Here is a 27909-nt window from a genome sequence, read left to right on the forward strand (position 1 = left end):
CACTGACACGGTCCGCAACCAAAACATGCGGACTCTCCTTTACTGCAGCCGACGCGAGGAAAACATTTAAACGTGTCAACCCTCACAAGGCTGCAGGCCCAGACGGCATCCCCAGCCGCGCCCTCAGAGCATGCGCAGACCAGCTGGCTGGTGTGTTTACGGACATATTCAATCAATCCCTATCCCAGTCTGTTGTTCCCACATGCTTCAAGAGGGCCACCATTGTTCCTGTTCCCAAGAAAGCTAAGGTAACTGAGCTAAACGACTACCGCCCCGTAGCACTCACTTCCGTCATCATGAAGTGCTTTGAGAGACTAGTCAAGGACCATATCACCTCCACCCTGCCTGACACCCTAGACCCACTCCAATTTGCTTACCGCCCAAATAGGTCCACAGACGATGCAATCTCAACCACATTGCCCTAACCCATCTGGACAAGAGGAATACCTATGTGAGAATGCTGTTCAGACTACAGCTCAGCATTTGACACCATAGTGCCCTCCAAGCTCGTCATCAAGCTCGAGACCCTGGGTCTCGACCCCGCCCTGTGCAACTGGGTACTGGACTTCCTGACGGGCCGCCCCCAGGTGGTGAGGGTGGGCAATAACATCTCCACCTCGCTGATCCTCAACACTGGGGCCCCACAAGGGTGCGTTCTGAGCCATCTCCTGTACTCCCTGTTCACCCACGACTGCGTGGCCACGCACGCCTCCAACTCATTCATCAAGTTTGCGGACGACACAACAGTGGTAGGCTTGATTACCAACAACGACGAGACGGCCTACAGGGAGGAGGTGAGGGCCCTCGGAGTGTGGTGTCAGGAAAATAACCTCACACTCAACGTCAACAAAACTAAGGAGATGATTGTGGACTTCAGGAAACAGCAGAGGGAACACCCCCCTATCCACATCGATGGAACAGTAGTGGAGAGGGTAGTAAGTTAACTTCCTCGGCGTACACATCACAGACAAACTGAATTGGTCCACCCACACAGACAGCATCGTGAAGAAGGCTGTCTGTCTCAAGGCCATCAGACTGTTAAACAGCCACCACTAACATTGAGTGGCTGCTGCCAACACACTGACTCAACTCCAGCCACCTTAATAATGGGAATTGATGGGAAATGACGTAAAATATATCACTAGCCACTTTAAACAATGCTACCTAATATAATGTTTACATACCCTATATTATTCATCTCATATGTATACGTATATACTGTACTCTATATCATCTACTGCATCTTTATGTAATACATGTATCACTAGCCACTTTAACTATGCCACGTTGTTTACATACTCATCTCATATGTATATACTGTACTCAATACCATCTACTGTATCTTGCCTATGCCGCTCTGTACCATCACTCATTCATATATCTTTATGTACATATTCATTATCCCCTTACACTTGTGTCTATAAGGTAGTAGTTTTAGAATTGTTAGCTAGATTACTTGTTGGTTATTACTGCATTGTCGGAACTAGAAGCACAAGCATTTCGCTACACTCGCATTAACATCTGCTAACCATGTGTATGTGACAAATAAAATTTGATTTGATTTGATCAGGATCTAATTTAGGTTGTTTATCTACTTGCCCAGAGTCAGACAAACTCATGATTACCATTTTTATATATCTCTGCGTGCAGTTTGGAGATTGAAGGTAGCTTAGTGCAATTGCTGGAAATCTTCCAGGACAGTAGCCAGCTCCTCTCAAAAGCAGGGGAATAAACCGAACTACACCAAAACTGGGTGGTTGGTCATTTATAGTCTTACAAATCTATACATAGTAATCAATATTTTATACATTTGTTAATTTCAATGATCAATCAAACAAAACTAGATTCTATCCACTGCCTCATTCTCTGACCAGTTGTTGCATAGAGATTTAGCGATACAACATTGCTATCGGTCTCAATGGCTCTGCCCGTGTGCTTACAGACACTATAAATAGGACAGATAAAACATTACTAGCTCTATAAATCTCTATGCAACAGGGAAATAATGAGGAAGTGAATAGAATCTCAGGTCTTATGAATATCAGTTGAAATTAACTACATTGTTTTATCAATGCTAGTTAAAATCTCTTGGAGCTAGGGGGCACTATTTTAATGTTTGGAAAACGTTCCCGAAGTAAACGGCCTATTTCTCAGGACCAGATGCTAGAATATGCATATCATTGACAGATTAGGATAGAAAACTCTAAAGTTTCCAAAACTGCCAAATATTGTATGCGAGTATAACAGAACTGATATTGCAGGCGAGAAACCCTGAGGAAAATCCAATCAGGAAGTGCCTCTTATTTTGAAACCTTTCTGTTCTTATGCATCTTATGAGTGTGAATGACCACATTGCGTAAGTGGATAGGTGGGGGCTCTCAGAGTGAGTTGTGTGCAAGAGACCATTGTTACTCCCGGTCCTAGTGAAAAGCCAACTGTCCCGGTTGATATATTATTGAATAGATATTTGAAAAACACTGAGGATTGATTATAAAAAATTTTTTTTTTACATATTTCTGTTGACATTATGGATATAATTTGGAATTTTTGTATGCGTTGTCGTGACCACTCGTTCCGGTGGATTCCTCGGCATAACGCACCAAACTCACGGAGGTATTTGGATATAAAAAAATATAAAAAATGGAACAAAAGGAACATTTGTTGTCTAACTGGGAGTCTTGTGAGTGAAAACATCTGAAGATCAAAAGGTAAACTATTAATTTGATTGCTTTTCTGATTTTCGTGACTGAGCTACTTGATGCCTAGTGTACATAATGTTATTCTATGGATAAACTTACACAAACGCTTGTATTGCTTTCGCTGTAAAGCATAATTTCAAAATCTGAGACAACAGGTGGATTAACAAAAGGCTAAACTGTGTTTTGCAATATTGCACTTGTGATTTCATGAAAATTAATATTTTCTAGTAATATTATTTGACTGTGGCACTATGCTATTCAGAGTTGCCGATGACAATTATACCGGATCCAGGATGGGTGGTTTAGTGAGGTTAAGGATACTATAGTTATCACGTTTCACATTGAATTTATAAAAACTACAAAATGGTAAGACCTGTTTTTAATTTAAAAAATTGGTGCCACTCTGCACACAAGCTTGTTAGCAAGCTCTGGTCTAGCTTTCAAAATCCAGGCGGCATTATCTGTAATGTACTGGAAACAGTGTCATGACTAAGGGCTGACTCTGGTCAAACTTTAGTTAAACTTTAGTCAAATCTCTGAAATTCAAAGACATTAAAGTAGGTATAATTCTGTAGGTCTAATTCAGATAATGCATGTCATAAGAACAAGATGCCCAGTGCTCTCGTCACCGACAACATTTCAGACCCTACACTACGTGCACAATTATTAGGCAAGTGAGTATTCTGATCTTAGCATTATTTCTATGCACATTTTCCAACTCCAAACCATATAAACTTGAATGCTAATTGGATTTAAATCCTTTTCAGGTGATATGTATTTGTGTAATGAGGGAGGGTGTGGTGAATAACACATATCAAGGTGTGCATAATTATTAGGCAGCTTCATTTACCTCAGATAAAATGGGCCAAAAAATAGATTTAACTGACAATGAAAAGTCAAACATTTTTAAATTCCTTTCAGACGGATGATGCAACACTCTTGAAATAGCTAAAATATTGAGGGGTGACCACCGGACAATCAAACGTTTTGTTGCGAATAGTCAAAACGCACAGAGAAGAAAAGACGCAAATGAACTGCAAAACACTTGAGAAGAATTAAACGTCAAGCTACCAGGAACCCATTATCCTCCAGTGCCACCATATTCCAGAACTGAGAATAATTAAATGTCAAGCTACCAGGAACCCATTATCCTCCAGTGCCACCATATTCCAGAACTGAGAATAATTAAATGTCAAGCTACCAGGAACCCATTATCCTCCAGTGCCACCATATTCCAGAACTGAGAAGAATTAAACATCAAGCTACCAGGAACCCATTATCCTCCAGTGCCACCATATTCCAGAACTGAGAAGAATTAAACATCAAGTTACCAGGAACCCATTATCCTCCAGTGCTACCATATTCCAGACATGAGAAGAATTAAACATCAAGCTACCAGGAACCCATTATCCTCCAGTGCCACCATATTCCAGAACTGAGAAGAATTAAACGTCAAGCTACCAGGAACCCATTATCCTCCAGTGCCACCATATTCCAGACTTGAGAAGAATTAAACATCAAGCTACCAGGAACCCATTATCCTCTAGTGCCACCATATTCCAGAACTGCAACCTACCTGGAGTGTCCAGAAGTACATGGTGTCAAGAGCTCAGACACATGGCCAAGGTCAAGAAGGCTGAAACACCACCACCACTGAATAAGATTCACAAGTTCAAGCGTCAAGATTGAAAAATCTGTCTTATGGTATTTGTATTTTTTTTGCCCAAAGGATTTATGGACAGATGAAATGAGAGTGACTCTTGATGGACCAGATGGATGGGCCCGATGGGCCCATTACTGGATCAGTAATGGACACAGGGCACCACTTTGAGTCAGGCGCCAGCAAGGTGGAGGAGGTGTACTGGTATGGGCTGCTATCATTAAGGATGAGGTAGTTGGACCTTTTCAGGTTGAAGATGGACTGAAACTCAACTCCCAAACCTACTGCCAGTTTCTGGAAGATTCTTTCTTCAAGCAGTGGTACAGGAAGAAGTGCTCAGCATTCAAGAAGGACAATGCTCCATCACATGCATCACAAGTACTCCACTGCTTGGCTAGCCAGCAAGGGCCTCAAAGATGCCCGAATAATGACCTGGCCCCCTTCCTCACCCGACTTAAATCCTATTGAGAATTTCTGGGCCCTTCTCAAACCTGAGGGAAGACAATACACCTCTTTGAACAGCATTTGGGTAGCTGTGGTTGCTGCTTCAGCAAAAGTTGATTGTGAACAGACAGACTATGGATGGAAGGCTCATAGCAGTTCTTGAATATTTTTTGTAGGCCAACATTTTTATTTAATTGTCATTTTGTGTTACTTATCTGTTACACTTACTCTAAAAATGTAGTATAAACAAGTGAGTTGGGGAAAATTATTTTTGTAATATGGTTGCCTAATAATTGTGCACACATAATCCCGTAAGAAAGACAAAACTCACTTTTCCTTTGTTAAACACTCAGGTAAATAACAGTTGATTGACTGAAACCATTGTTTGATCAATAATAAAATGAATCCTGAGGAATACAATGCCTAATAATTGTGCACGCAGTGTACACTTGTCTGTCCAATGCATGTACATAGCTTGCCCTCTCCATAGTAAGTGGCTCTACCCATTGGTGAAGTAATTTAACGTTGAGGTAAATTGTTAAAAGTATCGATAGAGGTTTCAAAAGGAACACAAAATAATGGACGAAACTGGAAAATGATTTCAGTTCCAACCCCTGGTAAGACGGTCTCCTGCTTTTGAGAGGAGCTGGCTACTGTACTGAGAATCACATTGCTTTTCTCTTCTGCCTGAAAACCAATACTCATATCCCCATTTGGACGAAGGAAGGAAACATTGAACAAGCCTTTTTTTTAACACATGAACAAACGCATTGCACATCCATTCAAACAACCAGGGCGTGAGAGAGTCAGAGACAGGAGGGCCAGCCTAATGCTGAACAACCTTGTTTGGCCAAAGACAGGCAGACAGACGCTAGCAGCCTCTGGCGAGAGCCACCTTGCATTGGGCGATAAACTCTCGCTGGTTACGCACCGATCTGATAGATCCCAAAGAGGAAAAAAACTAACTTGGATCTCGTTTGCACGCTCACAGCTCTGGCAACAGACGGCCAACTCCGATAGTATCATCCTCAGTGGGGTTTCCAGACCTCCAGATCCACCGTTTGGTTCCAAACAGGATGAACAGGTCCAGCAAGAGGAAATGAAGGATGAGGGTTATTGTTTCCTGCTTTTTGGCCACATCTCTGCCAGGTATCAGACGTGTATAATCGAGGCGGAGGGTTTAAATACATATACTTCAGCGCATCGTTGGGAAGTTACTTAGGATATGAGTAGCACACTGATACACAAAATGTAGCCTGCAACATTCTATTCTGTGCTCTCTTAGCAATCAAGGGAATTGCGTGAGATCGTCGTCCCCCCACCCCCCCTCTGCATTGGCCATTATTGAGATTACATGGACGTATGTACATAGCTCATCATGACACCCCAGGTATCAATATGGGTTTCTGTTCAAGTGTTTTTATTTAAAAAAGGTATTTTTGAGGGGAACGATACCATACCTTGGTCTCACCGGCGAGGGGTGCCACGTTGCAGACCTTCTTGGAGCGTAGCGTGTTGATGACAGAGCTCTTTCCCACGTTGGGGTAGCCGATGAACCCAACGCTGATCTGCTTCTTGTCTGTGTGGAGCTGAAGAGGCAAAACAAGTTAAAATAGCAGTTTCCTGAAAACCAGTCTATACTTAACCTGTCTTCAATTCCGGACAGCAACAACTCCAGACCACACTTTGATGTAGGCCAAAACCAATAAAACATGTGACCATGTAATCTAAAAAAGCTTGTTTTCACCAGCAAAAAATAGCTACTGGAAGCAGATAAGTCTACACCATGGATCAAAAATCTGTCAAAACCAAGAGGTAGGTATAAATATTAGTCTCCTCTGAGCATCCAAGGCCCTGTTTTACAGCCCGTGCGTACCAAAAATAGCTCGGCAGCAGATGTGAGGACCCCGTGCGGAGCCGTATGCTCATAAGGGTGGTTAGAGTCGGGTGCCATGATAAAAGCTGGCCATTTGTACCAACTTCTGCTCCTTAGGGAGCACTCCTTAGAGTGTAGTTCGGTCCGTGTGGAGTGGGGAACTCGTGTGTGTGTGTGTGTGTGTGTGTGTGTGTGTGTGTGTGTTGTGTGTGTGAGAGAGAAGGTGGTGCGCCTACCTTGCCAAACTGCCTGAGGAGTTGGATGAGGGAGCCCTTGCCGAACGAGTTGGTGAGGCTGGCATGAAAGGCCAGGGTGGGGTACTCGGCGGAGAGCACGGCTACCCAGCGTTTCTGGTTCGAAGACAACAAAACAGATAGACAGACATGGACATACATTTACTCTATGTGAAATGTTAGTTTGCACAGCACGTGTGTCAGTATGAAAGGAAAGTAAAGTCGACAGTAGTCTACAAAGCAGGCGAATATCAAACATCAAATATCCTGCAAGTATGCACAATTCAGTTGGCCATTGAACAATTTATGTCTAGAAATGTATAATTTACTCTAGGGGTCGGGCAGCATCTTCTCCGATGCGGATGGAGTAAATAATATACTTTTGAGCGTGGAATGAGGTGCGGTTACACAAGATTAGCACTGGAGAATAACCCATTTAGCACAAGGCACAAACCATGTGTCATTTCAATGTAAGGCTGACATTCCTTCATAATGTGTGCTGAACAGTGCATCTCTAGTGTATTCCACTGGCACGACAGCAAATTCCTGCAGCACATCATGAAAACAGTTGGCGCGGACACCATCATTTCATTTACATTACATTTAAGTCATTTAGCAGACGCTCTTGGTGACCGCCGAATCCACACACACACGTTATTTGAGGTCACAAGCTATGCTACGTCAAGGTAGAGCAAGCATGTTACGGGATTGGGAAAAAAAGAAAAGTTGTGGATAACTACTTCCATAAAACTCCTGAGAACATCAACTCACTCCAGAAAACAATTGACATGGAAGGCATTGCCAGTCTTGATCATATATTAGTCTTTTGATCAAACACTACTGAGCCAAACCAAACTGAGCTGGTTTATTTTCCATCCGCCATAGTTGCTGCAACCGTGTTGAAAAAGACAATGTGAAAAGAAACAGACTGCTCAGTACAGTTTGGGTCGACAATATAGCGTGAACGGGGTACATGTGTCGGCTTGGCCAGAGGTGTGGACTCGAGTCACATGACTTGGACTCGAGACGGACCCAAATCACAATGATGACTTGAGACGCGACTTGATAGAAACTAAAACTTGAGACTTGGGAGCCCTAAGACTCTGGACTCAACTTAGACTTGGAAATGATCTGGGCAGGTTGTCACTACTCACCATGCAGCATCGCACTTGAAATAAAACTGATTGGCTAGTGAAACACACACTCTGTCCTCTGATTGGACCAGCAAGCTGTCAATCAACACAGGTCGGGTGGGGGCGGAGCATCAAGCAACAATTACTAGCATAGCTGGTCTTACGTTATGTCAGAATTGCTTGGAATTGATAAGAGTTACGAACCTTGCATTAGGAATTTGTTGCTAAATTAATTATTACATAATCAAAATAATGAAAAGGGCTGTCTGGTAGCCTCAATAGATGGTCACAAAATCATGTGTCTGTAGGACTATAAAAAAGTTATTTCTGCACAAAGCATAGTTCTGAGATATTGAGCATCAGATTTCACATACTAGATATCAGAACCGTTTTGTAGTGAATAAGATTTTTTTTAAACCCATTAAAAAGGTCCTCACCATAACAAGGTGCCTAAAGTACAGAGTATCAAAATTCTGCGACATTAGAAGATTATTTACCATCTGCAACTGCAGATAGAACTTAATGAATCTGAAATGTTTTTCTATGTTCAGTTTTTAAGAAGCATTTAGCTATTTGAATACATAAATTATAGAATAGCACTATTTTACCAAAACAGAAAATACATTTCTTAATGTATTATTATCAGACAAACTACTGTTATCACTGAACAATGTGAAATACTTGATTTTATTTTTTATTTAACTAGGCAAGTCAGTTAGGAACAAATTCTTATTTTCAATGACGGCCTAGGAACAGTGGGTTAACTGCCTTGTTCGGGGCAGAACAACAGATTTTTACCTTGTCTGCTCGGGGATTCGATCTTGCAAGCCTTCGGTTACTCGTCCAACGCTCTAACCACTAGGCTACCTGCCACCCCTTTAAAGATTTCTGACACCGCTTTTTGCTTGTGTGCCATTATTGCTGATTAGACTAGCCTAAAACATACAGTGCCTTGCAAAAGTATTCAACCCCCTTGGCTTTTTTGGATTTCATGTAATGGACATACACAAAATAGTCCAAACTGGTGAAGCAACAAGTATTATTACCGGTTAAAAAATAAATAAAAAATATGAAAAGTGGTACATATGCATTCACCCCCTTTGCTAATGAAGCTCCTAAATAAGATCTGGTGTAACCAATTACCCTCAGGAGTCACATAATTAGTTAAATAAAGCCCACCTGTGTGCAATCTAAGTGATCTCAGTATATATACACACACCTGTTCTGAAAGGCCCCAGAGTCTGCAACACCACTAACAAGCGGCACCATGAAGACCAAGGAGCTCTCCAAACAGGTCAGGGACAAAGTTGTGGAGAAGTACAGATCAGGGTTGAGTTATAAAAAAATATCCAAAACGTTGAACATCCCACGGAGCACCATTAAATGAATTATTAAAACAATTGAAAGAATATGGCACGACAACATACCTGCCAAGAGAGGGCCGCCCACCAAAACTCACAGACCAGGCAAGGAGGGCATTAATCAGAGGGGCAACAAAGAGACAAAAGACAACCCTGAAGGAGCTGCAAAGCTCCACAGAGGAGATTGAAGTATCTGTCCATAGGACCAGTTTAAGTAGTACACACGACAGAGCTGGGCTTTAAGGAAGAGTGGCCAGAAAAAGCCATTGCTTAAAGAAAAAAAAATAATCAAACACGTTTGGTGTTTGCCAAAAGGCATGCAGGAGACTCCCCAAACATATGAAAGAAGGTACTCTGGTCAGATGAGACTAAAATTGAGCTTTTTGGCCATCAAGAAAAACACTGTCTGGCGCAAACCCAACACCTCTCATCACCCCGAGAATATTCCCAGGGTGAAGCATGGCGGTGGCAGGATCATGCTGTGGGGATGTTGTTGCATCAGCAGGGACTGGGAAACTGGTCAGAATTGAAGGAATGATGGATGACACTAAATACAAGGATAATTCTTGAGGGGAAACCTGTTTCAGTCTTCCAGAGATTTGCGACTGCGACGGAGGTTCACTTTCCAGCAGGACAATGACCCTAAGCATACTGCTAAAGCAACACTCAAGTGGTTTAAGGGGAAACATTTAAATGTCTTGGAATGGCCTAGTCAAAGCTCAGACCTCAATCCAATTGAGCATTTGTGGTATGACTTAAAGATTTGCTGTACACCAGCAGAATCCATCTAACTTTAAGGAGCTGGAGCAGTTTGCCTTGAAGCCACGGCCCTTAGAGGGAGATGGCAAAGACATGGGTTACTATAAACCTGGTATCGTTTGATTGGTCAATGGTAGTTGTTTTTAGGTTGAAAAGGTTACACCACAGAAGGAATCAATGGAATCAAGGTCTTTTATCCTGTATCCAGTCCATGGAGGAAGGTTGTATGATCAATTCTCATTTCCTAGGCTTCTATGTCTCTGGCCTAATGGGCATCTTTGTTCATGCTTTGTCTTCAAAGTTAAGATCTATATACTTGGACTAATGCTTGTAACTTAAACTTTATGCCTCATTTTACAAAGTAATTAAATACACTTCTATTTAGAATTCCATTCTCAGACATTTCTTGATTGCCTTTTACTGTAACTCAACTGTAGTCTCTTGCATATAGCCATTTATGTTTTGGAGTAAGATACATATTTGAATAGGCCAATTGCGTCATCTTACTATGAGATGCACGGGAGGTACACTGAACAAAAATATAAACGAAACAATTTCAGACTTTACTAAGTTACAGTTCCTAAAAGGAAATCAGCCAATTGAAATAAATTCATTAGGCCCTAGTCTATTGATTTCCCATGACTCGGGAATACAGATATGCATCTGTTGGTCACATATACCTTAACAAAAGGTAGGGGTGTGGATCAGAAAACAAGCCAGTATCTGGTGTGACCACCATTTGCCTCATGCAGCGCGACATCTCCTTATCATAGAGTTGATCAGGCTATTGATTGTGGCCTGTGGAATGTTGTCCCACTCCTCTTCAATGGCTGTGAGAAGTTGTTGGATATTGGTGGGAATTGGAAGACGCTGTCGTAAATGTCAATCCAGAGCATCCCAAACATACTCAATGGGTGACATGTCTAGTGAGTATGCAGGCCATGGAAGAACTGGAACATTTTCAGCTTCCAAGAATTGTGTACAGATCTTTGCGACATGAGGCCGTCCATTATCATGCTGAAACACGATTTGATGGCGGCGGATGAATTTCACGACAATGGACCTCAATATCTTGCCACGGTATCTCTGCGCATTCAAATTACCATCAATAAAATGCAATTGTGTTCGTTGTTCGTAGGGTTGCAAAGGGTCAAAAACTTTCCGGGAAATTTCTGGAATTTTTCCATAGGAAGTTAAGCTGGGGAATTTTGCTTAAATTCATCAACAACAAAAAAGTTAGCTTATAACAGTGAACATTTTTTTGTGGGATACACAAGGCAATTATAGGTCTTGTGATATATTTTGGTTAAACTATCCCCAATTCAATGGAATTACAACCCTCTGCATGCACAGTGAATTCTTCCATCATAAGTGCAGTGCACTCTTCCATCACATATAGAGCTGATTCTCAAGATCTTGCACACTAATGAGATGCTATTGAGCCCACACTACTACACTGTCTGAGCCAAGGACGATATGCTTTCTGGTAAGTTTTGATTACAATACTGGGTGGGGTGAATATATTTTATGACATACATGATTTTTCTGCTAAGTAGTAGATTGTAACCTATAGCACGGTGTGTTTAATTTCTAACTCGTTTACAATTTCTGCTAGTTAGGTTTTTCTAGAAGAAAAAGAAACGCACACGTATTTAGGCGAGGTGCTGGCTAGCGGAGTAGAACTTGAAACTAAAGGAGAGCCCCACACTCTAGGAGCTCAGATGCAAAAATGTCATATCTACTGTTTCGACAGCCAAGCTGTCTTCATCAGGGTATAATCATAAACACTGCGGGATGACTTGTTTATATAGTGTCACAGGTGTCACAGGTGTCACAGACACAGGTGTCTGTAATCATGGCCAAGAGTGGCCAAGAGTGGCCTAATATCATTGGTTAATTCTCAAATATTAAAATGGCATACAAAGAACAGCATACAAACAACAAATGGAGAGCATACAATCATAGATTAATTTTAGACTACACAAGCTTACAAACAATTACAATGGCAAAGTCACAATCACGGCTTCAGATCAAAGTCTACGTTGAGACCGAAGGGAGCAAGGGTCTTTAAGTTAAAGATCCAGGCAGCCTCTCGTTTTAACAATAAATTATCAAGGTCACCCCCTCTCCTAGGGAGGGTGACATGTTCAATGACAATATAACGCAGAGACGATATCGAGTGGCCTGCCTCCAAAAAGTGGGCCGCAACTGGGTAAGTCAAGTTTTTGCACCTAAATGGTGCTACGATGCTCTGAGATACGTACTTTTAATTCACACTTTGTTTAACCCACAATTTTTACCACAAGGACAAGTTATAAGATAAATAACTGCCTTATAGTGGAGCACGTAATAACACCTTTGATTGGGATCGATTTCCCTGTTTGTGGGTGTTTGAAGGATCTACATTTATAAGTGCCATTGCATTGAGCACAGCCATTACACTTGTAATTTCCATCCAGTAGGGGCGCAAATGGACGTTGTTCAGGAATATCTTGGGGTGGTAAATCAGAGTGTAACAATTGGTTTCTGCCACGCGAGAATACGACCAAGGGAAGGTCCGAAAACACATTACCAAGACTATCATCGTTTTTTAGAATGTGCCAATGTTCGTGAACGATTCCCTTAATTTGTTCAGCGCGCTTTGAATAGCAGGTTATTTCAGCTCATGAAACATGGGACCAACACTTTACATGTTGCATTGTTATTTTTGTCAGTGTAATACGGATACACGATAATTATTACCCCCCTACACGTGCATTTGTCTCAGGATAGAGTAAAGGGATCTCTTACCGTGACCCAGGTAGGGATAAGGTCACACTTGTTGAGCACGAAGATCAGATGCTTCCACGGCTTCTCCTTCCTCATGTAGGTCTCGATGCTCTGCGAGCGCGTACCCATGGGGTCGCGGGCATCCAGCACCTGTATGATGACGTCTGACGAGTCTATCACCTGTGGGTTAAGGAGTGATATTGAGAGAGGAAGGCAGAGTCAGGGTTTGGGCATAACCAGGAGTGAGAGAGTTCGTAGCTGAGCTAAACTCATCTCGAATCACTATATTTCAGAAACATTTTTCAGTGAAGTAAAAGCGCAAGCATGACTGTCACTGTGGTCCATTTTTCCTCTATGGCAGTGACTGAGGCTGCATGACTGCAAAGCCTAGTCAGACTGGCCTGCTTGCTCACGTATCCAACCCCATCACTGCCTGCACACCCCAGCTCGCCATCACGACTAAATAACATTTTAAAACTGGTAGAGGTGCACAGAAAGAATGGAGAGAGAAAAGCAGCTGTGTAGACTAATGGCTTGTTAGGGATGCGGAGAGCTGCTCACAGCCGTCACAAGTGATATTTTTGGATGACGCATTCTGCTATGACATATCGGACATCACGTTCTGACCTTTGATATTCTATTTGTAGGAAGCGTAGGGATGCATTCTGTAATTCATTTCTATATGAGAAACATAGCGGCAAGTTTGCATCCCTGATACCTGCACCGTACCCAGTTTCTATTAGGAAATATCAAGGTGAACTAAAATAAACATTCCTAGATCAGATAGAAGGATGCTGTACCTTGTAGAGTTCTCCCCAAATCCTCTTCGACTGGCCCTTCTTGAAGATCTCCTCACGAGCCTCCTCTCTGTGTGTAGATAACATAGAGTGCAACAGGTGCCACACCCAAACAATAACCACAGACTGGAACTGCTCATGTGGTCCAACATACAGTCTAAAGCTAGGCTATATTATCAAAACAAAGAAAATGGAGTATCAATCATGGAATTGGGGTAGTAGTAAATAGAAAACGGATAGTAGTTATTGGTATACCTGAAAAAGCCCAGTACGTTTGGAAGGCATTGTCACTGTCAGTCAAAGTGACATCAGTGACAGTAGCCAGTGACAGAATTAACACGCACAAACTGCACTCACCTGACCCCATCGTCCTCCGTGACCAAGTCACGGTCCTTCTCAGTGCTGTAGGTCTGTACCGAGACCTCAGCCTGTTCTGCCAGGTCCTTCATGTCTCCCACCATCAGGTTGGGGCGTTTACGCTGCGCCTTGGGCCCGAACGTGTTCTCAAAGCCCTCGGTGTCCAGGATGTGTACCTTAGAGTTCTGCAGAAGATGGTGGCCAAGGGGAGGAGACGGGGAGAGATAATTTAGACAAAATTGTTTGACAGACTGCACTGGTTAGATAACAGGAGGAGAAACAGGGGCTTTTGCAATCTATTTGAGAGGCCATTCTATCACAGCTGCTTCCTGAGAGAAGCAGCAGGAGGGACACATTAGGAAGACAGACAGGGGGAAGACTTGACGATAGATGTGAAAGATGGATGTGGAAATGTGGGACGATAGATGCGATTATGTCTGTGCTGTACTCTCTTATTATGGTCCTCAAATGGGTGTCTGAGCTCTATAACCATAAGCATACTCAAAATGTCTGCAAGTTGTTCAGCTGCCTTACAGACAAACCACAACCCAGGGGGGCTGGAGAAGAGCAGTTCTGTGCTCGCCCAACAGATTTACGGCCGCCTGCGTTGTATCACAGAGTGTGGCTTTGTAATGCCGCATGCAATGCAAAATAAATGCATCCGGTAAAGCAACAGTTGCTCTCTCTCTCGTGTGAAGAAACAAGCAGAATAAAAACCCAACGGCTTGGAGGGGGTTACGGTTGGAACACAACTCTTGGGTGGAACAGTAGTGGAGAGAAAGCACAGTGATGTAGAATTCCGTGTGAGGTATAGGTTAGGTTGTAATTAGTTGGAGCGAACTGCAAAGCTTTATGCGACGGAGCTGGTGGCCATGTTCCAGGGGTTCCACCAATAAACAACGGCGGAGAACAAACACAGCACCTCAAGTATGCAGTGAAACTGTCAATAAACTGCATTGTCTGAGCCAGATCTGATTAGGAGTTAAATTATCCTCCGAAACAGCCGTAAAAGGTAGCCTTAGTCCTATTGCAACACGGAGAGAGAAAACAAACAAACAGTTTATGGATCTCGTCAAAAGCAATGATGTTTAAGATTTCAGCTTCACCTTGACCATCCGCCAGGATGTTTTGGAGGTTGTTCTTTCTAAAACGACGCGTCCATCACCTCCAGTTTCATTCTTCCACCCCTTCTGGTCTTGTTTTGAAGTATTCTAATGCTAAGCCTGGCTTTTTAAATTAAAATCTAACAGTAAATGACAACAAAAAAAATCCTTGGGGAGGAAGCAAAAAACTCAAACAAATACGTGCTACCGACTGAAGATAGAAACTATGGTGAAAACATCACCATAAAATAGAATAAGAGACCTGAAAAAGACCTTGGCGAGAATACTCAGCCAACAAAACGGTGAAGATCAGGAACAGATCAGAAGACAGAGAACCAGAATTGACATCAAATTAAAAATTATTTATGCAATGTATCTGGACTTGCTCACATTCCTTTGGCATGGGGCTCAATTCCCTAAATGGCGTAAGACATGAAATGGCAAGGAGGAGTGGGGAAAGGAGGGAGAGTAAAAAAAAGGAAAAGGCCATTTATTTCCAACAGCTTTGAGCGTCTTGAAAGGTCTCGCACGCATATGGAGCTATTTAGAGGGAAAAGAACACAGAAAAACTCACTCAACAACAATGTTCAGAGAGAACATGAAGAACTGGACAGAAGTATTGTTTGTAGTCTTTTGGGGCGTTTTTTTTATTATAGCAAGGCGAAAATGGACAATAAGTCATATTGTGATACATTTGACCATGTTGCTCAATAACAAATACAAGAACATTCACTGCACATTAGTGGCAGTCGATGATTAAAAAAGCTATTATTTCATGCAGCATATACAGGGAATGCATGACTAATATTTTGATATGAAACCTGTCAAAATAAGATCCAGAATTATCAGATTTATTTTTGGCTCTTCAGAGAATTTGATGACATCTTTGTTCATATTGGCCTATAAGCTATATTATTCACATCCTGAGGAAGTGCAAAACATTTTGCTAGATTGATAACTCAAATTATTTTTGTGTTTATATATAGCCATGTAGGATCATTTATTAATCCTACAAAACTTTCCAGCGCCAGGCGTAGCCTACTTGATGTAACTGAAAGAGTAATAGCTTTTTAAAAAAAACTAATTTGCCTGCAGTAGCACTTTTGTCAATGGTCATATGGTTGTGCTTCTCAGAATGCATCTCTCCCTCCACCATACGCATATCTCACACAGCAGCCGGCCGCGAAACAGGGACAGGCAGATACTTTCATAGCAGGAATCAACATAATGCATAGGCTATTACGGTTGAGAAAATAATGGTTTTAGAGCAATCTACAGGAACATTGTGTAGCAAAATCACCCGGGGGCACAAAGTTGGCCAACTACATCGAACTCTCTCTTGCAAAGCACAACTCGATACAGGCAGGTTGGATCATTGTGAAGCGGAGCAAAACGAGCGGAATAGGCCAGTTGGAGAGGAAGATCCCACCTGACCTGTCAACCCGTGCATTTTTCACCTCACAAATACAGCCTGGTTAAACCGGAATGAACGCTCAGTCTGGTAACCAGGCTCTAAGAAATAGGCTGCCTGAGGAAAACAGTGTAATGATTTTACAATAAGTTAACTGACTTCCAGCATAAATAAAGGGCACTCAACTTGCACTGCACCGACTCAGATGACTAGTTCAAATAAAAGAACAAGATGATAGTTAGAGTTGCATTGTTAGATTTCAGTGAAGCCTTTAATTTTATTGATCATAAATTGTTATTTTAAAAAAACTCACTTGCTATGGCTTTACATCACATGGTTGCAGAGTTGTTTATCCAACAGAACCTAGAGTGTTCTAACGTCAGATACAGTATATATACAAAAGTATGTGGACACCCCTTGAAATTAGTGGATTTGGCTATTTCAGCCTCACCATTGCTGACAGGTGTATAAAATAAGAGCACGCCGCTATGCAATCTCCATAGACAAACACACGGCCCTACTGAAGAGCTCAATGACTTTCAATGCGGCACAGTCATAGGGAAATCTTAATGCTACAGCATAAAATGACATTCTAGACGATTCTGGGCTTCGAACTTTGTGGCAACAGTTTGGAGAAGGCCCTTTCCTGCTTCAGCATGACATTGCCCCGGTGCGCAAAGCCAGGTCTTTACAGAACTGGTTTGTCGAGATCAGCGTGGAAAAACTTGACTGGCCTGTACTGAGTCCTGACCTCAACACCATCGAACACCTTTGGAATGAAATGGAACACCGACTGCGAGCCAGGCCTAATCAGCCAACATTAGCGCCCAATCTCACTAAATGCTCAAAGCTGAAAGTCCTTGCAGCAATGTTCCAACATCTAAGTGGAAAGCCTTCCCAGAAGAGTGGAAAATGTTATAGCAGCAAAGCGGAGACCATATTAATGCCCATGATTTTGGAATGAGCTGTTCGACGAGCAGGTGTCCACATACTTTTGGTCATTATGCATCTATTTTTCTTTTACAAGTGATTTGCCACAAAGCTATAATGACTGTATGTAGATGAGTCCACATGCTACATTTCAGCAACCAAAGCCAGAGGGGCTCACTGAAATTCTAAATAAGGAGTAGTCAGCATCAGAACAGGTTATTCATAATAAACTTGCTTTTCGTTTTAATATAGTAAAGACATTGTATTTGGTTCAAAACATTCCCGAAGACCTAAACTGGAGTTGTACATAAAGGTGTGACCATAGAGCAAGTTGAGGAAGCAAAACTCCTAGGTATTACATTGGATGGTCAAGTGATATTGACAAAGTCGTGGTGAAGATGGGGAGGGTTATGTCTGTTATAAAAAGATTTTCTGCGTTTGACACAAATCAACTGTACTAGTTGTTCAGGCTCTGCTCCCATCTTGATTACTGTCCGGTAATAGGGTCAAGTGCAGGAGAGAAAGACCTAGCAAAGCTGCAGCTGGTTCAAAACAGAGCAGCACGCCTTGCCCTTAACTGTACATACAGAACTAAAATCAACAACATGCATGCCAGTCTTTCTTGGTTGAGGGTTGATGAGCGATTAACTGCTTCTGATCTACTTTTTATAAGAAATATTACTGACGAAAATTAGAGGTCGACTTATTCTGATATTTTAATGGCGATTATTCAAGGACCAAAAAAAGCTGATACCGATTAAAATTGGACGATTAATGTTTATTTATATATACAGTTGAAGTCGGAATTTACATACACTTCAGTTAGAGTCATTAAAACTCATTCTTCAACCACTCCACAAATTGCATGTTAACAAACTTGCTTGATCCCAAGCATACTTTCAAAGTTGTGGGCAAAATGGCTTGAAGACAAAGTCAAGGTATTGGAGTGGCCATCACAAAGCCCTCACCTCAATCCTATGGAAGAATTAAAAAGTGTGTGTGAGCAAAGAGGCCTACAAACCTGACTCAGTTACACCAGCTCTGTCAGGAGGAATGGGCCACAATTCACCCAACCTATTTGTGGGAAGCTTATGGAAGGCTACCCAACACATTTGACCCAGGTTAAACAAACAATGTAAAGGCAATGCTACCAAATACTAATTGAGTGTATGTAAAACTTCTGACCCACTGGGAATGTGATGAAAGAAATTAAAGCTGAAATAAATCACTCTCTCTACTATTATTCTGACATTTCACATTCTTAAAATAAAGTGGTGATTCTAACTGACCTAAGACAGGGAATTTTTACTAGGATATAAATGTCAGGAATTGTGGAAAAACTGAGTTTAAAATGTATTTGGCTAAGATGTATGTAAACTTCCGACTTCAACTGCATGTATTTGTAATAATGACAATTACAACATTTTTAACTTAATATAATACATCAATAAATTCAATTTAATCTCAAATAAATAATGAAACATGTTCAATTTGGTTTAAATAATGCAAAAACAGTGTTGGAGAAGAAAGTAAAAGTGCAATATCTGCCATGTAAAAAAGCTAACGTTGAAGTTCCTTGCTCAGAACATGAGAACATATGAAAGCTTTTAACACAAGTCGTCAATATTCCCAGTTAATACGTTTTAGGTTGTAGTTATAGGAATTATGACACGTTGACTATTTATCTCTATACCATTTGTATTTCATATACCATTGACTATTGGATGTTCTTATAGGCACTTTCTTATTGCCATCACCCGCTTGAAGTCATAATGAGCTCTGTGAATGAAGCATTGCTAAGAGCTGCTGGCCAACGCAGTAAAGTGCTGTTTGAATTAAGCCTGCTGCTGCCGCCTACCACCGCTCAGTCAGACTGCTCTATCAAATCATAGATTTATTGATAATAAACGCACAGAAATACAATCCATGGTAATTAATATGGTCATATCCAGAAACGATCATTTTGAAAACAAAACATTTATTCTTTCAGTGAAATACGTATTTTATCAAAGGGGTGGCAACACTACGTCTAAATATTGCTGTTACATTGAAGGTTGTGCAATGTTATGTCATAAATATGTAAAAATCTGGCAAATTAATTCTGGTCCTTGTTGGGAAGAAATGGTCTTCCCACAGTTCACAATGAGCCAGGTGGCCCAAACTGCTGCATATACCCTGACTCTGCTTTCACTAAACGCAAGAGAAGCAACACAATTTCCCTAGGTAATATTACCTGCTAACATGAATGTCTTTAACTAAATATGCAGGTAAAAAAAAATCAAAACTACTTGTGTATTGATTTTAAAAAGACATTATGAATGGGTACATTTGTGCAACGAATGTGCTTTTTTCACGATTGCGCTTTTATTAAATCGTCATCCGTTTGGCGAAGTTGAAGTAGGCTGTGATTCGTTGATAAATTAACAGGCAACACATTGATTATATGCAATGCAGGACATGCTAGTTAACCTAGTAATATCAACCATGTGTAGTTAACTAGTGATTATGTGAAGATTTATTGTTTTTTATAAAATACGTTTTTTTTTTAACCTTTATTTAACTAGGCAAGTCAGTTAAGAACAAATTCTTATTTTCAATGACGGCCTAGGAACTGTGTTCAGGGGCAGAACGACAGATTTGTACCTTTGTCAGCACGGGGGTTTGAACTTGCAACCTTCCAGTTACTAGCCCAATGCTCTAACCACTAGGCTACCCTGCCGGCCCGAATGCTAGCTAGCAACTTACCTTGGCTCCTTGCAGCCACAAGGTCATTTTGATGCTGCACTTGCATAACAGGTGGTCAGCCTGCCATGCAGTCACCTCGTGGATTGCGATGTAAATCGGCATCCAAAAAGGCAGATTACCGATTGTTATGAATAATTGGCCGGTTCAACTTATCGGTCGACCTCCAGTCTATATAATCAAATAACATTCAGCTCAGATACCCATACATACCCCACAAAACATGCCAACAAGGGTTTCTTCAAAAACGAATTCACTGCAACGCACAGTTTTATACAGAGCCATGATCACATGGAACTCCCATCTCCAATTATTCAAGCAAAACTACCTAAAAACAGATTAAAAAGCAACTCATGGAACAGCGGGGACAGTGAGGAGCCACTTTTTTTTAATGTATTGTTTGTATAATGTTGTATTTAAAATGTGTGTGACTTGTCTATCAGTGTTTTGAGTTTGTGGACCCCAGGAAGAATAGCTGCTGCTTCTGGAAAAGCTAATAGTGATCTAAAAAAATAAAAATTAATGTTCATATCACACAAGACAGACAGACCACTACAGCTTTGCCAGATGGGACAATATTGAATAACATTGCGTGAGATCGAACACAATTGACACTCCCTGTTGTCAAAAACATCACCACCACAAATATGAAAGCACACAGTGTGTAGAGTGCCGTCTGCTCACCATCAAGTAGCCAACTCCACCCCAGTATTGAGTCACTTGGTGTCCTAATTTGACCGGGGTCGTATTCATTAGGCACCAAACAGAAGACTAAAAGTCCTGAACCACTTTTAGTTTTCAGTAGCAAAACATTTTGCTACAGTGGGCTAATGTAGCACGGTCTACCGAAACGTTGGTACTTTTCGATACTAAAAACATGAACGGTTTGATACTAGAATTTGTTACTTTCAGCACTTGTGTCAAATGTGTCTCAAGTCATATACGGATTGAGAGGAGCTAGTCTGTCTAGTAATTTGTCTGAATCTTTTCAAGGGGGACAGTAGTAAGATAGCCAGGCTACTTGCGCATGCAGCATACACAGCGCAAGCCACATTTGAGAAGCAAGCGGGAGAGAGAAAATACCAACAACATGGCTTCTTCAAACTAAAACATAACTCCACGCCCCCATGTTGTTGACGAAAGGGTCTCCAGAAGTGAACTGTGGGAATACGTTGCGTACAGAGCAGATGAGGGCCAGCCAACAGAAACAACTAAGCACAAGGTGCTACAAAGCAGTGCAAGGAAGGTTTATTCCAAAACGACCAACAATTCTTTAGTGTGGAGAAAAAGTATGTGAACCCTTTAGAATTACCTGTATTTCTGCATAAATTGTTCATAAAACGTGATCTGATCTTCATCTAAGTCACAACAATAGACAAACAGTCTGGTTAAGCTAAAAACACAAACAATTATAATTTGTCATGTCTTTATTGAACACACAGTGTAAACATTCACAGTGTTGGTTGAAAAAAGTATGTGAGACCTTGGATTTAATAACAGGTTGACCCTTCTTTGGCAGAAATAAACTCAACCAAACGTTTTCCGTAGTTGCGGAACAGACCTGCACAACGGTCAGGAGGAATTTTAAACCATTCCGTTTTACAAAACTGTTTCAGTTCAGCAATATTCTTAGGATGTCTGGCGTGAACCACTCGAGGTCATGCCACAGCATCTCAATTGGGTTGAGGTCAGAACTGACTGGGCCACTCCAGAAGGCATATTGTTGATCTTTTGGGTTGTTGTCCTGTTGCCTCACCTAACTTCTGTTGAGTTTCAATTGGAGGACAGATAGCCTTACATTGTCCTGCAAAATGTCTTAATAAAATTGGAAATTATTTTTTCTGGTCGATAATAGCAAGCTGTCCAGGATCTGAGGGATCAAAGCAGCCCCAAACCATGATGCTCCCTCCACCATACTTTACAGTTGGGATGAGGTTTGATGTTGGTGTGTTGTGCCTTTTTGTCCTCCACATAGTGAAGTGTGTTCCGTCCAAACAACACAACTTCAGTTTCATCTGTCCACAGAATTGTTCCAGTAGCGTTGTGGAACATCCAGGTGCTCTTTTCCGAACTTCAGACGTGCAGCAATGTTTATTTTGGACAGCAGTGGCTTCTTCCATGGTGTCCTCCCATGAAAACCATTCTTGTTTAGTGTTTTACGTACTGTAGACTCGTCAACAGAGATGTTGGCATTTCTGTAAGTCTTTAGCTGACACTCTAGGATTCTTCCTAACCTCATTGAGCCTTCTGCGCTGTGCTCTTGCAATCATCTTTGCAGGACGGCCACTCCTAGGAAGAGTAGCAACAGTGCTGAAATTTGTCCATTTACAGACAATTTGTCTTACCGTGGACATTCTTTCAGAGATACTTTTGTAACCCTTTCCAGCTTTATGGAAGGCAACCATTCTTAATCTTAGGTCTTCGGAGTTCTTTTGTCCGAGGTTCACATCAGGCAATACTTCTCGTGAATAGCACACTCAAATTTTGAGAGTTTTTTTTAATGGGACAGGGCAACTCTAACCAAAATCTCCAATCTCGTCTCATTGATTCGACTCCAGGTTCATTGACTCCTATTAGCTTTTGGAGAAGTCATTAGCCCAGGGGTTCACATTTTTCCCAACCTACACTATGAATGTTTAAATTATGTATTCAATATAGACCAGACAAATACAATTAGTGTGTTATTAGTTTAAGCACAATGAGTTTGTCTATTGTGACTTAAAATTTGATCTGATCTTCATCTATGTCAAATTTATGCAGAAACCCAGGTAATTCCAAAAGGTTCATACTTTGTCTTGCCACTGTACACAGAACATTTGCATTGTAATGTTATTCTACTAGCAACTAAATTTGAATGACTTGAGTGAGAATGACAAACATACAGTACCAGTCAAAAGTTGACACACCTACTCATTCAAGTGTTTTTCTTTATTTTTACCATTTTCTACATCAAAACTATGAAATAACATACGGAATCATTTAGTGACCAAAATATATTTTATATTTCAGATTCTTCAAAGTAGCCTCCCTTTGCCTTGATGACAGCTTTGCACACTCTTGGCATTCTCTCAAATAGCTTCATGAGGTAGTCACCTGAAATGCATTTCAATTAACAGGTGTGTCTTGTTAAAAGTTCATTTGTGGAATTTCTTTCCTTCTTAATGCATTTGAACCAATCAGTTGGGTTGTGACAAGTTAAAGGGGGTATACAGAAGATGGCCCTATTTGGTAAAAGACCAAGTCCATATTATGGCAAGAACAGCTCAAATAAGCAAAGAGAAACGACAGTCCATCATTACTTTAAGACATGAAGATAAGTCAATCCAGAAAATTTCAAGAACTTTGAAAGAGTCTTCAAGTGCAGTCTCAAAAATCATCAGGCGCTATGATGAAACTGGCTCTCATGAGGACCGCCATGACTGCTGCAGAGGTTAAGGTCATTAGAGTTACCAGCCTCAGAAATTGCAGACCAAATAAATGCTTATTGAGTTCAAGTAACATCAACTGTTCACTGGCTAATTGACCAAGAAGGAGTGATGAAGTGCTGCTTCAGATGACCTGGCCTTCACAATCACCCAACCTGATCCCAATTGAGATGGTTTGGGATGAGTTGGACCACAAAGTGACGGAAAAGCAGTGCTCAGCATGTGACAACTCCTTCAAGACTGTTGGAAAAGCATTTCTCATGAAGCTGATTGAGAGAATGCCAAGAGTGTGCAAAGCTGTCATCAAGGCAAAGGGTGGCTACTTTGAAGAATATAAAATATATTTATATTTGTTTAACCCTTTTTTGGTTACTACATGATTCCATGTGTTATTTCATAGTTTTGATGTCTCCACTATTTTTCTACAATGTGAAAATAGTCTAAATAACTCTTGGGGTAATTAATATGCCGTTTTAGTTTTTGAAAGAAATTGAATATATTTATTTTAGATGTTGTACTAAATATGGGTTAAATAAAAAAGATAAACTAGCTATCAACATACTGTTCAATGTTAAAAATAAATAAAGGCCAGTGGTTATTCTGTGACATTTTTTGCAAATGTATTGTTTCAGTGTCCTGATACTAAACCTGGTATCGATGTCAAAATGCTGGTATCGTGACAACACCAGTGTGATCAAATGAATGCGCCCCTGCATGGTACTCACGTGTGCCTTGACTCTGTCGTGCAGGAGGGACATGGGCAGCCTGCTCTGTTTCATTACCACGCGGTATGGGTCCTTCTTCACCGCACCCATCTCATCCTGAAACTTCTGTAGGGATGACTGCTTGATGACCCGAGTGTTTGCTGAGACAGTGGAGACCAGAGTGGAATAATTAACCAGTGTGTGTGTGTGTGTGTGAGAAAGTTGAGGCTGCCATCTTATCTCTCCATACACAGATATTTAAAAAGGGCATAAAACAGATGTATCCTTACAAATCAAGAGTTTGCTAGACATTATTGACAAGAACTCCACCATTCTGTATACAGTTTCAACTTGCTTCAACTAGCCAATCAATTGTTAGACAAATTGCCATTACACCTGTCAAATCAATAATAAAAACGGAGCCAAGAGAATTTGTGGATTAACTTGAGACAGTGTGGCAATTGCAGTTAACAGCACTACTCACCAAACCATTTGATGTTGGGCTCCACTCTGGCCTGTGTCCCATCAGCCACAGTGGACTGGTACGACAAACGCTTGATCACCTGGCCTCTGTTGTTGCTAATGGCAGAGGAAATAGTCAGTGGCCACAAAAGCAGGTGCATGGAAATTATATTACAGTCAAATAGATTACAACACAATCTTTTTTTTTATTTTTTATGAAGAGGAGCTACATATAGAATACCAGGAACTGGTGTGGTTGATCTGGGTAAAGTGTCAACTGCTGACCTGAGAGTTACACTAGCATTAAAGGAAAGCGTTCATATGGAAGTGTCACATGTTGGTTTCTCTCCACCATTTACCATCTCTGCTTTTGTCTGTACATATTCAGACGCCTAACAGTTGCCCGGTCCCTCATGCTGTTGCCTGAACCTGCAGGAGTCTTTGGTCGGTCTGTAAAAGGTAGAGTCGTAAGGTTATGGTGATATATGCCACACAGTGTTAGAGATTATAGGTGTGTGGTGGTATTTTGGGTTAATTAATTGTCAGTGTCAGAACAATATTGGAAATCCATATAAGAAGTGTAGTTCTCAATTGTGTTATGCAAGTTACGTTGTGTTTTTGGCAAAAGGTTTAACAGAATGTGTAGCTAAATTAGCTAGTTACTGAACTAATTATGTCAGTGCCAAACATATTGTATACGTTTCCATTTCTAGCTAACACGAATGTCACATATGGACCAAATGTGTCTGTGTTGTTAGAAGAAACGGACAGATCTATCAGAGAGAAAGTCTGTCGCGTTAGCTAGCTAACATTAGCTGTAAACAAACAGTAACGTTACATAGAGCATGGACTGTAAACATACCAGGATTACTGCTGGCCGCCGATGTGTTTATCGTGCTTTTCCCCTTGAACCGTGGCTTCACCATCTTGACAGGTTATTTGACACACGTAGAAAACAATCAAAATGTGAAGTTGTAGCTTCAACTTCTTCTATGTACCCGAACCACGTGTCCTAAACCAGTCCCGCATATTCCGGAAGGACGTCATCAGAGCGCGACAATACATGTGTTCTTTATTATTTTTTTAATGTTGTTTTTTTGGTGTATATATATATATATATATATAACTATACAAACAGGCAATGATACCATATGCTAAGGGGTAAAACAAATGACAGATTATACAAAGACCTTAAAATATACACACACATTGATTGTTTTAACAGCTTTCTTATTAGAAGAATGTAGAATGGTCTTAATGTACTGTTCAAATTCCTTACAGAAAACACGGAAGAGTATTTTTTTATTAGTGAATTTACATTTATGAATATGAAATTTTGCCATTAGCAAAATTAGATTTATGAGGGTAAAACAAATTACAGATTATACAAAGACCTTAAAATATACACACATATTGATTGTTTTAACAGCTTTCTTATTAGAAGAATGTAGAATGGTCTTAATGTACTGTTCAAATTCCGGAAGAACACGGAAGAGTGTTTTTTTTATTAGTGAATTTACATTTATGAATATGACATTTTGCCATTAGCACAATTAGATTTATGAGGTAAAATTGTGAATGTCTTTTTTGAGTTTCTTCAGGTAATGATTTTCAGGTTAATACTTATTGATCATTCTGAAAGAGACCTCTTTGACCTTGTTAACAAGCAGGTATTTGTGTGGTAATAACCAGACTTTTCCCCAACGGATATTTTAGACAGATGTATTCCAGTAAGTTGTGACATAAGGAATGGATACAATATCCCTTTGAAATAAAGCACGTATAGATCTGTTCTGAGGGAACAAGGAGAAACACATTTTTCCTACTGAAGAGTCAACTGGATTAAGCGAGGGTAGGTCAAGAAGGTGAGGTCTGGTTACACCTCTAAATAACATGAGAGTTCCAAATGGAATTAGCGTCAAAGACTATGGCAAACTCTCTAGCTGTAACAGGGATATTGTAATGAGATATAAATTCCTCATAATTGAGTAACAATCCTTCTGCATTAAAAAGTTTACTCACCAGCAGGATATGATTATGATTAAATAAATACTTTTTTCTATACAAAATATCCTTCCAAATGAAATACCTATGCAGGAAAAAAAAAATTATATATATATTAACGACCACGCTAAGAATACTTGTCTATGAAAAGCAGATAATTTTGTAGGAATCTTATCAATGTTATCCAGGCTGCATCACATCCGGCCGTGATTGGGAGTCCCATAGGGCGGCGCACAATTGGCCCAGCGTCGTCCGGGTTTGGCCAGGGTAGCCCGTCATTGTAAATAACAAGTTGTTCATTACTGGCTTGCCTAGTTAAATAAAGGTTAAATACCATTTTAAAAAACAATAATTGCAAAGTAACATAAAATTGAAGCCACCAAAACAGGAGAAGGTATAATGAGGGATGAAATTCCAAATTGAAGTTGGATTCTATAAGAAATGTTTAGCCCAATTTATCTTAAAAGTATTATTCAAAGTAGGAAAATCCCAAAAATTGAGACCACCATATTCATATGTGTTCATAACGACAGATTTCCTCATTTAATGTGTATTAAATGTGTAAGTTGAAAAGCATCTGGCCGACCACTTTACCTATTTTGTTGTCAAGATGGAGGGACTGGGCTGCATATGCAAGTCTGGAGATACCTTCAGATTCAGAAAGCAATGCTCACCCTTTCAAGGATAAATCACTTTGCAACCAATGGTTCAAAAAATGGTTCAATGGTTCAAAAAAACGTGTAGTTTTTTTTCAAAAATATGAAATTTAATGACCATCTTTCCTGTTGATCCTTAGATATGGTAATCCCAAGGTATGTTACTTTTTCCTTGACTGGAATATTGCATATAGAGGGTATCACACTTTAGCAGCAAACAATTCACACTTAAGGTATAGGCAAAGAGCAGATGCTTTGGAAAAAAATATTTATCGGCTGCTCTAGGAATCTGGTCAGCATCTTTCAAAAAGTGGGTGGTGTCATCTGCAAGCTGACTTATGATAATATCTCTGTCAGCAATAGAGATCCCTTTTATATCGCTGG

At 40.6% G+C, this 27909-nt stretch overlaps 1 protein-coding gene across 1 annotated transcript in view; it reads right to left on the reverse strand.

The window, feature by feature from the left end:
- LOC118367357 (nucleolar GTP-binding protein 2) overlaps nt 1–25898 on the reverse strand; it is a 34138-nt gene extending 8240 nt beyond the window's left edge. Inside the window, exons 1-9 of the mRNA XM_035750739.1 lie at nt 25728–25898; nt 25225–25315; nt 24888–24982; nt 24425–24564; nt 14089–14273; nt 13735–13801; nt 12956–13114; nt 6916–7029; nt 6264–6392 (exon numbers count right to left, since the gene is read on the reverse strand). Of these exons, the coding sequence (XP_035606632.1) occupies nt 6264–6392; nt 6916–7029; nt 12956–13114; nt 13735–13801; nt 14089–14273; nt 24425–24564; nt 24888–24982; nt 25225–25315; nt 25728–25791 (1044 nt within the window). The 5' untranslated portion in view covers nt 25792–25898. The remainder of the gene's footprint in view (nt 1–6263; nt 6393–6915; nt 7030–12955; nt 13115–13734; nt 13802–14088; nt 14274–24424; nt 24565–24887; nt 24983–25224; nt 25316–25727) is intronic.
- Nucleotides 25899–27909: the final 2011 nt, after the last annotated feature.

The sequence above is a fragment of the Oncorhynchus keta genome, chromosome 34, assembly GCF_023373465.1.
Source record: "Oncorhynchus keta strain PuntledgeMale-10-30-2019 chromosome 34, Oket_V2, whole genome shotgun sequence".
Classification (NCBI taxonomy): Eukaryota; Metazoa; Chordata; class Actinopteri; order Salmoniformes; family Salmonidae; genus Oncorhynchus; species Oncorhynchus keta.